Genomic DNA, 14,245 nt, shown 5'->3' with positions numbered 1-14,245 from the left:
GCGGTGATTTTCCCTTTTTCACAGTGGCTGTGGTGCAAAGTCGGTCTTTGTGACCATGTATTGCGCATGTACGGGTTAACGGTGTTCTCACGGGACCGCAGCACAGACACGCACACAGTCTGGGACCAGGGGGCGCCGCGTCGTGTCCGATTGCCCTCCGCGAGTGCGGCCCGTGACGCGGTTGACCCGTGATGACCCGTGTTGACCCGTGTTGACCCGTGACTCGGCCCGTGACGCGGTTGTGGTGCCGGCAGCTGTACGCGCCGCTCAACATCTTCGTGGCGCTGGTCGGCGTCGAGGTGTGGACCGAGTTTGACGAGATCACGCTCTCGGAGAACGGCGACACCACGCTCACGAGCTTCCTGCACTACCGACGCAAGCGGCTGGCCACCGCCATGCCCAATGACAACGCCCAGCTGTTGACGTAAGTCTGCAGCTAGAGTCGGACGTGGCTGACCAGCTGTTGACGTAAGTCTCCAGCCAGAGTCGGACGCGGCCGACCAGCTGTTGACCTTAGTCTGCGGCCAGAGTCGGACGCGGCCGACCAGCTGTTGACCTTAGTCTGCGGCCAGAGTCGGACGCGGCCGACCAGCTGTTGACCTTAGTCTGCGGCCAGAGTCGGACGCGGCCGACCAGCTGTTGACGTAAGTGTGCAGTCAGAGTCGGACGTGGTTGACCAGTTGTTGACGTAAGTCTCCAGCCAGAGTCGGACTCGTTCGCCTTGCTCCCAGCGCAGCTGGCTAATTGCTGCTTGTTGTGTTTGCTCTGATTCATCGTCACCAAGGGCTCATGGAGTTGCTATGCTTTGAGCGGGGACTGCCGTTATTTTTGCATGCTTTGTTAGCTACAGGGGCACATCTGAAGCTGTGTGGTGCGTGAAGGCTTGAAGCATGTTTATTTTGGAGTAACTGGTGTTTGCACGACTTGGCGCAGCCGTAAAGATTAATAGCAATTGGAATCGACCGTGTCATTTTCAGCTAAACCATGATTACGAGTTTGACTGAGAAATTTCAACGTATTTGCACTATTCTTGATATGCACAGCCACATACCGGATATAGGGTTCGAAGTTATCTGGCGTTCACGAGCAACTTACCGGAGGTCCGCTGTCCGTCCTCTGATGCAGTCGTGTCTGCCGGGGGTCCGCTGTCCGTCCTCTGGTGCGGTCTTGTCTGCCGGGGGTCCGCTGTCCGTCCTCTGATGCGGTCGTGCCGGCCGGAAATCCGCTGTCCGTCCTCTGGTGCGGTCGTGTCCGCCGGGGGTCCGCTGTCCGTCCTCTGGTGTGGTCGTGTCTGCCGGGGGTCCGCTGTCCGTCCTGTGGTGCGGTCGTGCCTGCCGGGGGTCCGCTGTCCGTCCTCTGGTGCGGTCGTGTCTGCCGGGGATCCGCTGTCCGTCTCTGGTGCGGTCGTGTCTGCCGGGGATCCGCTGTCCCGTCCTCTGGTGCGGTCGTGTCTGCGGGGGTCCGCTGTCCGTCCTCTGGTGCGGTCGTGTCCTGCCGGGGGTCCGCTGTCCGTCCTCTGGTGCGGTCGTGTCTGCCGGGGGTCCGCTGTCCGTCCTCTGGTGCGGTCGCGTCTGCCGGGGGTCTGCTGTCCGTCCTCTGGTGCGGTCGTATCTGCCGGGGGTCCGCTGTCCGTCCTCTGGTGCGGTCGTGCCTGCCGGGGGTCCGCCGTCCGTCCTCTGGTGCGGTCGTGTCGCGCTGTGTCCGCTTGTTGATTTAGCTGCCCACCGTGCTGTGTTACTAATGAGTGATTACGTGCGTCAACAAACAGACCGCTAATTAATACTGATGACTTAAGTGCATCAGGACTTTCACTGCGACAGTCGGCTATGTCGACACGTTGCCGTCTCAGGCTCTCCATGGCTGAAGGAAGTACGGACTTACTTTTTCGACGTCATCGTGTATTGGCCGGTTCAGTACCTCTGTGAGCTGTGAGCTTCCCCCTCTGTAAGCTGTGAACTTCCCACCACCCTTCCCTTGAAAGGTGCTGAGTGGCCGCTCGGCATGTTCCGTTACGTTGCCGATTCGGGTCGGCGTGTGTCGAGCGCAGCAGTGCCGGGCCCAGTTTGGTCAGTGCATGGCGCTCGGTTTCGGTCCGGCAGGCCGGCAGGCGGGGTCAGCCGGCACTAAACCTGTTCAGAGAACCGCTCGTGCCGGCCACCTGCGGGCGTCCGTGTAGAGAACGCTTCCGGGGATACAGCGACCTTTGCGGCAAAGTGCGCCTGGTCCACGCAGTGAGCATACATACCCCTCCACTCTCGGAGCTGTATTTCATGAGCACGTGACGTGCAGATGACGTAACAGGTGCTTCTTTGCGTGACGGTAGCCGGGTGCTCGTACATTACGTGCTCGCCCGTGCCTGTCATGACGGCTTTTTTCAACCCGGGACGAACGGGCGGTGTGAGTGGGCGTCGACTTGTGCTCGGCCGACGGCGAGCGGGCTATATATATGGTGGGACTGCGTTCAGCTGGGGCCAGCGGGCCGTGCTATGTCGCCGCAGTGCGAGTGTGCTGGTGATGCGATCACTGGCCAATGATCGGGGGAAAAGGCCGTCTGTCCGCTCAGCAAGATCTGCCCGACAGCGCGTCGCCTACTCGCGCTGCGGCACGGCCACGTGGGGCGTCTGTGCACATGTGCCGCGGGTTGGTTGACAGTGCGCGGTCAGGCGGCGTGACTGCTATCTCGCGGCGGCCGCGCAGTTCGACTGTCTCGACCGTCGCAGCGGAGCGCCGCGCTGAGAGCTGCTCTGCCTCTGTGGGTGGCGAGCGCACCGAACCGCACGGACGGCGGGGCGCCGGCGTGTGGGCCGGGCTGGGACGGCTGCCGATCAGCTGCGCACTCCCGGCCGGCCGCTGCCAGGGGAGACCGTGCCCGGCGCCGGCCAACGTCAGGGCTCACTGAAATCAGAGGCGTCACACGGCTGCGGCTCGGCGTAGGCCACTTCTCGGTGGTCGGCTGGCTCGGAAGCCACTTCGGGGCTGGTTTGTCAACACTGTCAGAGGCCACTTCACGGTTGGTTTGCCAACACTGTTAGATGCCTTTTCACAGTTGGTTAGGCAACACTGGCAGATGCCACCATACGGTTGGTTAGTCAGTACTGCCAGACACAGGGCTTCGGCTCGGCGTTGGCAAGGCCGCTTTGGGGTTGGTTAGTCAACACTGTCAAATGTTTGCACCATGCTGCGAGCGATCGATGCCGACGTTTTGGTTCGCCATGTTTGAGTGACGTCATCGCGGGCTACGTGATCGTCCCTTTGTCGCCTCCGTATGAAGTCTGCCCCAGCCGACCACCGGTATCAGCTGTGATGTGCCAGTGATTCTTTACGTTACATGGTCCGTGGCTGGTCACATGGGCAGTCCGTTCCGATGGCTCAGTTGGTTGCGGCGCCTGCCTTCCCGACGCCCCCGTCCGTGGCAATGTTGTTTCGAGTCGTTCTCGGAGCTCACTATTGCTGCTGACTGGGGAGGCCCGTAACCGGCGGCAGCAGCTCCGCTAAGGGTCAGGTGACGTCAGAGGGTGGGATGAACCGTGCCGGGCACTGCACCGCATAAAGCTTGCTACATCAGAATTGTGCCGTCATCCGAGACTTCCCCGATCGTGCAGTGGACTGATGGCTTACGCAACAGGCATTGTTGAGCGGCACTGCTGAACCGCAAATCCATCCAGTGAAAAGGCTCTGGCTTAATCCTAAAAACAGACCTTGCTCCAGCCCAGTCAAGTACAGCTTAGAGTTCGAGCGAGGAGAGCGTCACCCCAGTCTGAATCACGCGCGCGTCTTTCAAAGCCGCATACGAGCCGTCCACAGTCGGGGTTGAGCGTGAGCGGCCGGTCCGACCGTGGCCGTGCCGGCTGGCCGCACCTTTCTCCGCGGCCGGGCCGAGTCGCGTCCGGCTGTCGTCGGCCCGTCTGTTTACGCTGCGGTAAGCACGGCCGCCCCGCTGCTCCCGCTGGACTCATGGTCAGGGCGGTGCACACGTCGCGTCGCGAATAGCAGACGGCGCTCGATGACGGGTCGCTCGGTCTGATTCAGAGCCAGAATGGGGTGGAGTTTGGTTGAGGGTTGGTCGCTATGTTCTTGCGATAAGCGTTTGTTTCTGAGCATTGCATGTTTTGCGCTGGGTTTAGTGCTAGGGGCAGGGTGGGTGGAATGCACCGTAAATATGGTTCTGAATTTAGCTTAAGAGGCTTCGTTGATTGTACTTTGAGAAATGTGGAACGGCCAAAACGTGGATGGTCTGGCGCTGCTGCGGGCCGTTCATCCACGGCCGTGTGTGCGGAAAGCGAGCTCGAGCCTGGACGTCACCCTGCTTATTCGCCACGCCGCGGCAGTGGAAGAGACGGATTGTGACGCTAAGTAACTGGAGATGCCGAATCCTTCGTTAAACTCAGGTTTAATTTTGTCGCGACCACCGAAAGCCCATTGTTGTTGCGACCCCCAAGAAGGAAAGACTTCATACAACACGCCTCCGATTTCGCAGTCCACATAAATGCCCGGCTTTTCTCACCGTGCTCCACTGCAGTACATTCACTGTCATCGAAATGTGCCTTTGTGGCTTTGATAACTCGATGATACCCAGTATCTGATGTAGAAATACTTACACCTGCAGACTATTTGTGTGATTTGACGGCTACGGGTGTGCGTTTGGTTTGCTGATGTTTGGATTTTCGCATTTTACAACGTGTGGAGCGTCCAGCATATCGCCAATCCATGAATTATATCGACACATTGCATACAAACGATCAGCAATAGTGGGCACGTTCACGGATTCGGAGCGCATTGTCCGTTTGCTGATATGGAGTCGCGGCGAAACGAAGCATTTGTATTAGAGATATGGCCTGGACAGCGTGTTCAGTCCCATTATCTTTCGCTGGCTGGCTCAGGGATGTGGCCTGGACAGCGTGTTCTGTCCCGGTATCCCTTCACTGGCTGGCTCAGGGATGTGGCCTGAGCAGCGTGTTCTGTCCCGGCAGCCCTTCACTGGCTGATTTAGGGATGTGACCTGGACAGCGTGTTCAGTCCCGTTATCCTTCACTGACTGATTTCAGGATGCGACCTGAACAGCGTGTTCTTTTCCGTTATCCCTTCACTGGCTGATACAGGGATATGGGATGGACAGCGTGTTCTGTCCCGGTATCCATTCACTGACTGATTTAGGGATGTGACCTGGACGGTGTGTTCAGTCCCGTTATCCTTCACTAACTGATTTAGGGATGTGACCTGGACAGAGTGTTCTATCCCGTTACCCTTCACTGGCTGACTTAGGGATGTGACCTGGACAACGTGTTCTGTCCCGTTATCCCTTTACTGGCTGACTCAGGGATGTGGCCTGGGCAGCGTGTTCTGTCCCGGTATCCCTTCACTGGCTGGCTGTTGCCGGACAGACATTTTAGCTCCAAGATTCCACATCGTATTCGCGTGATTGAAAGTTTCGTTTTCGTTTTCGACCCCTCTGCCTTAAAGGTCAGATGAACGGTCGATAACGGCACATGGAAGTGGACAAACGGAACTCATTCCAACACAGTGGCATTATTTGACGTGGAAAGAATTGACCTGTCATCAAACTGTGTTACAGGATATTCAGCAGTGACCTCTGTCATTAAACTGTGCCACAACATAACCAGTGGTGACGTCTGTTATCAAGCTGTGTCACGGCATAACCAACAGTGGCGTCTGTCATCAAACTGTGCCACAACATAACCAACAGCGACGTCTGCCATCAAACTGTGCCACAACATAACCAGTAGCTGACGTGTGCCATCAAACCGCGCCACAACATAACCAGTAGTGACGTCTGTCATCAAACTGCTCCACAACATAACCAGCAGCGACGTCTGTCATCAAACTGCCGCAACATAACCAACAGTGACGTCTGTCGTCAAACTGTGTCACAACATAACCAGCAGCGACATCTGTCATCAAACTGTGCCACGGCATAACCAACGGTGACATCTTTTACTGTCAATTGGGTGGTCCTGTCTTTTACATTACTTGAGATCGCGACGGCGAAGGTCCGTATTCTGGCGAATTGCAGCAGCACACGTGACTGAATTTATCATCGAAGGAATTGACCTAGGGTCATCAATTTTTCAAACAGCAGAGCTCCTGATGACCCCCGCCTCCCAGCATGAGCTCCAGCCCATAGTGGTATTGGCCGTGTAATGACGATGGTTGTTAGGCCTCTTCGAGGACGTGTGTCAAGACCAGTTTTACGACGGGAGCGAAAGTATGGGCCCTTTGTTGCCCACGGGACTTGCCGTGAGCTCTTGAAGGACGCGGCGGGGGCGAGGATAGTTCACATTTCTGTGACTGCCGAGATCGGCCCACACCGGCCACGGTGTCCGTCACAAGGTCAGGGTACCGCCGCGAGCAAAAACGTGTGTGTTATTTTGAGCTCTGTGGAAACATGGTCACGTGAGAAGTACGTTTTTGGCTGATGTACCTCCTGGCTGGAGCTTTCAGTCTCCACCGTGGTAGCTGTCAGGTCTTCGGACATTCACCATACTCCTTCCCCAACCACATTTCCATGTACACGCTGTGAACGGGGGCGCTCTGGCGCGAGGCGTTACAGGGGGGCGCAGAAAGGCCCCGGTGTTTGGTCAATTCAGGTTTCCTGCGAGATCATCCAGTGGTAGCCGCCCTGTGGGGCTCCGCTAACTCGCTGATGGGTTTGGCTGCAGGGGCATCTCGTTTCAAGGAGGCGTGGTCGGCAAAGCTCTGAAGGGCCCCATCTGCACCTTCGAGTTCAGCGGCGGAGTCAACATGGACCACTCCAAACAGGTGCGCCCCCCCCCCCCCCCGTCCGGGCCATGCGGCAGGGACGTGCTCGGGAGGTGACTTGCGCTTCATCCCTGTCAGGCGCTGCGTGACGTGGTAAGGCGGCGAGGTCCCGGACCAGACAGTGGAGCTCCGGGATCATGCTGGGGCGGGGCGAGGACTGGCCCTGTATCCCGGACCGGGCAGTGTAGCTCCGGGGTCGTGCTGTGCGGGGCGGAGACTGGCTCTGTCTCCCGGACCAGACAGTGTAACTCCGGAAACATGCTGTGCGGGGCGGAGACTGGCTCTGTCTCCCGGACCAGACAGTGTAGCTCCGGAAACATGCTGTGCGGGGCGGAGACTGGCTCTGTCTCCCGGACCAGACAGTGTAGCTCCGGAAACATGCTGTGCAGGGCGGATACTGGCCCTGTTTCCCAGACCAGACAGTGTGGCTCCGGGATCGGACGGGACGGGGACTGACATTATGTCCCGGACTAGGCAGTGTAGTTCCGGGATCATGCTGGGGCGGGGTGGGCGGGGAATGGCCTGTCTCCCGGACCAGGCGACGCAGTTCCGGGATTGGACGGGGCCGGGACTGGCCCCGTGTCACATGCTGTCAGCTCCGGCTGCCGGGGGCAGCAGCGCAGTCACTGTGTTGTCGGCAGCAGACTCTGTGATCATCGTGTATGTAGTAGCTCCTGACTGGAACGGGAAATACCGTGTGCGGGGTGTCGAAGGCCTTGTCCGAGACCATGAACACTAGCCAAGACAAACACTATCGGGGCTGTGAACACCAGCCAAAACAAACGCCCTATTAGGGCTGCGAACACTAGTCAAGACAAAGACTATCGGGACTGTGAACACTAGTCAAGACAAACACATTATCAAGGCTGTGAACACCAGCCAAGACAAACGCCCTATTAGGGCTGTGAACACTAGTCAAGACAAAGACTCTCGGGACTGTGAACACTAGTCAAGACAAACACATTATCAGAGGCTGTGAACACCAGCCAAGACAAACGCCCTATTAGGGCTGTGAACACTAACCATGACAAAGGCACTATCGGACAACACTAGCCAAGACCAATACCGTGTCGTGAACTGTGAACGCCGCCTCGGGGACAGTGAAGCGAGCGCACTGTCCGAGACAGTGGCGACCGTGTCGGGGACAGCGGTCGGCGCCTCGGGGGGGGGGGGGGGGGGGGGGGGCAGCGGCGTGTGAAACTGTGGGCACGTTTTTGCATGATACGGCGAACACCGCCGCGCCGCCACCCGCCGTCCCGTCCGCTGTGACAGCCGCGCGCGCGCGCGCCCCTCCGTCAGGTGTCGCTGGTGGCGACCACCGTGGCGCACGAGATGGGCCACAACTTCGGCATGGAGCACGACACGGACGACTGCGCATGCGAGGAGCAGCGCTGCATCATGTCACCGTCGTCGAGGTGAGCCGGCGGCCAGCCGCGTCCGGGTGTCGCCGTGAAGGCTGAGCACCGCAGGTCCTGCGCGGACGGTCCGGCCTTGCGGCCTCTCACAGATGTCGCTGGGACGGCAGCCCACCACTGGCCGGACGCTTCCGCATGTCTCGTGCCTCACCTATTCGGGGTATGACGGATGTCCTGACGTCGTGTCTACGGACCACGGCTCCCGTGGGGTTCATGTGCTATCATGTGGCTGAGTGAAAGCCGGTAGCGACGGTGTAGCGCACCGCCCCTGCCACAGAGCGACCTTTGGCAGGCGTGGGTGGCCATGGGCGGCCTGTGCGGCGAGGCGCCTGCGCCGGCCGCTGATGTGGTGTGACCGCGAGCCGTGTGCTCCTCAGCTCGGTGAGTCCCACCCACTGGAGCCAGTGCAGCCTCAACTACCTGACGCAGGCGTTCGGCCACGGCATGGACTACTGTCTGCGCAACAAGCCGGCGAGGTGAGATGGTCCGGGGTGGGTCGGCACCGACAGGCGCTTCTCTCTCGCTCCGTCTGCCAGAGCCGGTGACGGCCGGCGGCTCTTGCTCCGACTGGTCCAACTGGTCTTGTCCCGTTACCTATGAGGAAACAAGCTCCGTGACACGTGCCCCGCGACCGTGACCCCCCCCCCCCCCCTTCGCCACGTGACAGCCCCGCCCCCGTCCGTCAGCCTGTACGAGTCTCCGGTGTGCGGGAACGGGTTCGTGGAGCCGGGCGAACAGTGCGACTGCGGTCTGCCACACGCCTGCGAGAATCGCTGCTGCGACGCCTCCACCTGCATGCTGCGCGACGGCGCCGCCTGCGGCACCGGCCAGTGCTGCGACCTCACGGTGGGTGACGGAAGCGGGGTGGGCAGTGACACCGGACAGTGCTATGATCTCGTGGTTTGGGGGGGGGGGGAGGGTGTGAAGTGACACCGGACAGTGCTGTGATCTCGTGGTGGGGGGGAGGGGGCGGGTGTGAAGTGACACCGGACAGTGCTGTGATCTTACAGTGGGGGGGGGGGGGAGTGTGAAGTGACACCGGACAGTGTTGTGACCTCACGGTGGGGGGGGGGGGGGGGCGTGGGAAGTGACACCGGACAGTGCTGCGACCTCACGGTGGGAGGGGGGGGGGACGGCGGGGCGGGTGTGAAGTGACACCGGACAGTGCTGTGACCTCACGGTGGGTGGCGGCTGGTGCGCCAACACTGAACACGCCAGGTCCTGCACTGTCGCAGGTTTGGGCGGTTGTCAAAAGGTTCGGGTGATTCAGTTGGTTCCGCTCAGCTCTGTAACCTGTCGTTGGCTCGCCGCGCGCATGCCTTGATGGCGCCCTCTGGGCTGCCACCTGTGCTGCCCTCAGCTAACAGTGCTGTGCTGTGAAGGACTGGCGCTACTTTTGTTGTCAGCGGAGCCTGACATGGCCTGGTGTCACCTGGTCTGAGCTGACCGGGCCTGTCCTGGCCTGATCTGGTGTGGTATGGACTGGTCTGACTCGAGCTAGCCAGACACCTACCGGACCTGGTCTGGTCTGAGCATGTGACCTGGCTTGAGCTGGTCTAGCTTGAACAAGTTACCTGGCTTGAGCTGCTGTGGCCTAAATATGTGACCCGGCCTAAACACTTGACCTGGCTCGACGGGCCTGACCGGCCTGGCCGGCCGGTGTGAACCCCAGCGTGATGTGTCAAAGTATTGTTGAAAGGATGACCGACCTGGCTTACAGGTGCGCAGACTTGAGAAGGCTGGGGTGCGGTGTTGACCACAAGTGTGACCTGACCTGACCTGACCTTATCTGATATGCAGGTTATGGGCCGAAGAAGGCCGGGGCGCGGTATTAACCACGAGTGTGACCTAACTTGACCTCACATGCAGGTGTGCCGGCCGAAGAAGGCGGGGACGCGGTGCCGCGATGCTGGCCACGAGTGTGACCTCTCCGAGTACTGCACGGGCGACTCGGAGTTCTGCCCCAACGACGTGCACAAACAGAACGGCCTGCCGTGCAGCAGTGGCCAGGTAAGACCGCCGGCCACGTGCAGCGGTGGCCAGGTGGAGGGGGAGGGGGGCGTGCAGCGATGACCAGGTAGGAGTGCTGGCCATGTGCAGCGATGGCCAGGGGGCGGGGGGGGGGGGGGGGTCTGCCATGTGCAGCGGTGGCCAGGTAGGAGTGCCGACCGTTTGCAGCAGTGGCCAGGTAGGAGGGCCTGCCATGTGCAGCGGTGGCCAGGTAGGAGAACCGGCCGCCTAATAGCCCGCGGTAGGCTAGCTCTCGCTGGTCAGCGAGCGGCGCTCCTTAGCGGCTGTGATGTTTTTCTGAGATTAGGTTTGAAAATGTCTTTCGGTACTCATTCGCATGTTTGTTATTCACCAGTTACATCATGGGCTAGTCACTGCGCTGGTTATCTTATTGCAATATGTCACAGCCGATTGTCCCACATTGTTTTGGTAAAATACACCAACATTTCCCCGATGCACGGGGCTTGCCAGTGTGCTTCCGTCCATTCGGTGCCCCGCCCCGGAAGCGCTCCCGCCGGGATGAGACCGGACCGGGGATCCGGCCGGCCACGCGCCGGCAGCGTCCGCCTGTGGCTGCGCCTGAACGCCGGCTCGGCGACCGTTCTCGTCTCTCGCTGGTCTGCCGTGGACCGCCTCGCCGAGTCACGGACATGGCATGCGCTCACGTTGCAGTCGTACTGCTACGACGGCGTGTGTCGCACGCGCGAGGACCAGTGTCGCATTTTGTGGGGCCCCAGCGGCAAGAACTCGGTCGACAACTGCTACGACCAGAACTCCAAGGGCAACCGACTGGGCAACTGCGGGTTCGACCGCCTCAACCAGACGTACCAGCGCTGCCAGACTGAGTGAGTTCCGCGGCTGCTGTAATGGGCAGGGTCGACCAGCGCTGCCAGACTGAGTGAGTTCCGGGGCTGCTGCAATGGGCAGGGTCGACCAGCGCTGCCAGACTGAGTGAGTTCCGGGGCTGCTGTAATGGGCAGGGTCGACCAGCACTGCCAGACTGAGTGAGTTCCGGGGCTGCTGCAATGGGCAGGGTCGACCAGCACTGCCAGACTGAGTGAGTTCCGGGGCTGCTGCAATGGGCAGGGTGGACCAGCACTGCCAGACTGAGTGAGTTCCGGGGCTGCTGCAATGGGCAGGGTGGACCAGCACTGCCAGACTGAGTTCCGGGGCTGCTGTAATGGGCAGGGTCGACCAGCACTGCCAGACTGAGTGAGCTCCGGGGCTGCTGCGATAGGCGTGGTAGACCAGCACTGCCAGACTAAGTGAGTTCCGGGGCTGCTATAATAGGCGGGGTAGACCAGCGCTGCTAGACTGAGTGAGTTCTGTGGCTGCTGTAATTGGCGGGGTCGTTGGAGACTGAGGGTCAGCAGGTGGGCGCGCTGTGGTGGTGTGCGGTGCTGTGGGCGTGACTCTTCGGGCGGTGGACTCGCCGTCACTGGAACTAGTGGACGGACGAAAGCAAGGCACGGGATGCGTTGTGAATGTCCGCTTCGTGTCGAGTCGTGCTGCTTGCGTGTAAAGTAGGAATGTATCTTTTTTCAGCCGTGTGCGCAAGATAAGCGTGACGGCCACAAATTCGGGAATTTTATGAGTCATTCTGTTCAACGACCTGCTCGGTTGCGTAAGAGGCTTCGTGGTGCAGTTTCTCCATGTTACGTACATGCGTCCTGGAAAGGCCGTTTTAGTGATGGGTTTGTCATTTTCAGCATGGTGAAGTGCCTTGTGCCACCCGGTACTTCCAGCACATACCGTGCGCAGACGTGCTACACATTTGATATCGTTCATGGCGGCGATGCGATCGTTCTCGATGTCAGCCAGTGATATTCTAACGATGTGAAAACGGACGTGGGTAGTTAGCGATCTGGTGATGTTTTGACCCAAATCACAGCGACCTAACCTCGTTCGTCCATTTTACCAGAGACGGGTCAGCCCTGGTTGGTAGCTTTTTCAATGTACGGTTGGTCTTCTGCTGTAAAACAGCTAAGGGTCATAAAAAGCTAAATAAAGACAAAGAGTGAAAACATCGGTAGAAGCAAATGTACAAAACTTATTTATTATTATTTTTAAAACATCGTGCCTCTGGCTGGAGTTCGGAAGTCGGCGTGATATTTTCATTACATCCATTCGAGCCCGCCCCGGAAGCAAAACCCGTCGAAGGAAACGGACATCAAGCGCGCGGGGCTCCTCCAGATGGGCATGGGTGACAGCACTGACGCCTTGCGCCGGCTGCCAGGGACGTGATGTGCGGCATGCTGCACTGCGCGCACCTGAACGACCGGCTGCAGTTCGGCCTGGAGTCGGCCGCCATCATCTCCGCCACGTTCATCAACATCGGCGGCAAGGAGCTGCCCTGCCGCACGGCTGTGATTGACCTGGGCCTGCGGGAGCGCGACCCCGGACTGGTGCCGAACGGCGCGCCCTGCGGACACAGGAAGGTGAGCCCACGCAGCCGGAGGCTCGGACTCTAGTGTCGGGGTCGGAGGGAGGCGTTATCAGGCGCAGACTCCGGGAGGCCAGGCCCGTGCCGTGGAAATCAGCTCCATTCAGGGACTATGGTTGCGGGGAGAAGGTGTCTGGAGTTGTGTAACCGTCACCCCTGTCGGGGACTATGATCGCGGGGAAGCTGTCAGGTGTTGTGTGACCGTCACCCCTGTCGGGGACTATGATCGCGGGGGAAGCTGTCTGGTGTTGTGTAGCCGTCACCCAAGTCGGGGACTATGATCGGAGGGGAAGCTGTCAGGTGTTGTGTGGCCGTCACCCCTGTCAGAGACTATGACCGCAGGGAGAAGGTGTGTGGCGGTGTTGTGTGAGTCTCGCCCCTGCGACAATGCTTGTATCCGGCTTCACATGTGCATGGAGCAGTGGTAAATAGCCAGCGCCTCTGAGCGGTCTGTGACTGTCACCTCTGTGAGCAGTGTGTAACTGCCACCTCAGTGACCAAGCACCCATCTGTAGGTGTGTGTGGAGCAGCTGCTTGTGACCGCCACCTCTGACTCTATGTTCCCGTCTCCAGATGTGCGTGGAGCAGCAGCGTGTGGCCGCCACCTCTGACTCCGTGTGCCCGTCTCCAGATGTGTGTGGAGCAGCGGTGTGTGGCCGCCACCTCTGACTCCGTGTGCCCGTCTCCAGATGTGTGTGGAGCAGCGGTGTGTGGCCGCCACCTCTGACTCCGTGTGCCCGTCTCCAGATGTGTGTGGAGCAGCGGTGTGTGGCCGTCACCTCTGACTCTATGTTCCCGTCTCCAGATGTGTGTGGAGCAGCGGTGTGTGGCCGCCACCTCTGACTCTATGTTCCCGTCTCCAGATGTGTGTGGAGCAGCGGTGTGTGGCCGCCACCTCTGACTCCGTGTGCCCGTCTCCAGATGCGTGTGGAGCAGCGGTGTGTGGCCGCCACCTCTGACTCTATGTTCCCGTCTCCAGATGTGTGTGGAGCAGCGGTGTGTGGCCGCCACCTCTGACTCTATGTTCCCGTCTCCAGATGTGTGTGGAGCAGCGGTGTGTGGCCGCCACCTCTGACTCCGTGTGCCCGTCTCCAGATGCGTGTGGAGCAGCGGTGTGTGGCCGCCACCTCTAACTCCGCGTGCCCGTCTCCAGATGTGTGTGGAGCAGCGGTGTGTGGCCGTCGCTTCCGTGACGGACGGCTTCTGTGCGGACGGCTGTAGCGGGAACGGCGTGTGTAACTCGCTCGGCCACTGCCACTGCGACAAAGGCTGGGGGCCGCCGTTCTGCTCGTCGCCGGGAGAGGAGGCAGCGTCGACAGCGGGCCGGCCCTGGACAGCTCCGGTGAGCGGGCGGACGGCAGTGCCCGGGCAGGGGGCTCTGCACAGTGAAGGCGATGGACACTGATCGGCTCAGAGAGATGGTGTCGGGATAGCTCGGGGCATACACTGAAGATAGTATCGGGATAGCTCGGGGCATACACTGAAGATGGTATCGGGATAGCTCGGGCATACACTGAAGATGGTATCGGGATAGCTCGGGGCATACACTGAAGATGGTATCGGGATAGCTCGGGGCATACACTGAAGATGGTGTCGGGAT

General features: G+C 59.9%; 1 protein-coding gene across 1 annotated transcript in view; it reads left to right on the top strand.

Moving 5' to 3' along the window:
• Nucleotides 1-14,078, top strand: part of LOC119111305 (disintegrin and metalloproteinase domain-containing protein 19-like) — a 30,918-nt gene extending 16,840 nt beyond the window's left edge. Inside the window, 11 exon segments of the mRNA XM_037235119.1 lie at nucleotides 255-424; nucleotides 6,678-6,777; nucleotides 8,077-8,192; nucleotides 8,570-8,668; nucleotides 8,879-9,038; nucleotides 10,062-10,202; nucleotides 10,875-11,047; nucleotides 12,439-12,640; nucleotides 13,799-13,934; nucleotides 13,937-13,967; nucleotides 14,018-14,078. Coding sequence (XP_037091014.1) covers nucleotides 255-424; nucleotides 6,678-6,777; nucleotides 8,077-8,192; nucleotides 8,570-8,668; nucleotides 8,879-9,038; nucleotides 10,062-10,202; nucleotides 10,875-11,047; nucleotides 12,439-12,640; nucleotides 13,799-13,934; nucleotides 13,937-13,967; nucleotides 14,018-14,078 — 1,389 coding nt within the window.
• The last annotated feature ends 167 nt before the right edge of the window (nucleotides 14,079-14,245 follow it).

Source organism: Pollicipes pollicipes, unplaced genomic scaffold, assembly GCF_011947565.3.
Source record: "Pollicipes pollicipes isolate AB1234 unplaced genomic scaffold, Ppol_2.1 Scaffold_7261;HRSCAF=8764_pilon_pilon_pilon, whole genome shotgun sequence".
Lineage (NCBI taxonomy): Eukaryota > Metazoa > Arthropoda > Thecostraca > Pollicipedomorpha > Pollicipedidae > Pollicipes > Pollicipes pollicipes.
Note: the sequence above shows the minus strand (reverse complement) of the source record. Positions and strands in the feature narration are given on the sequence as shown.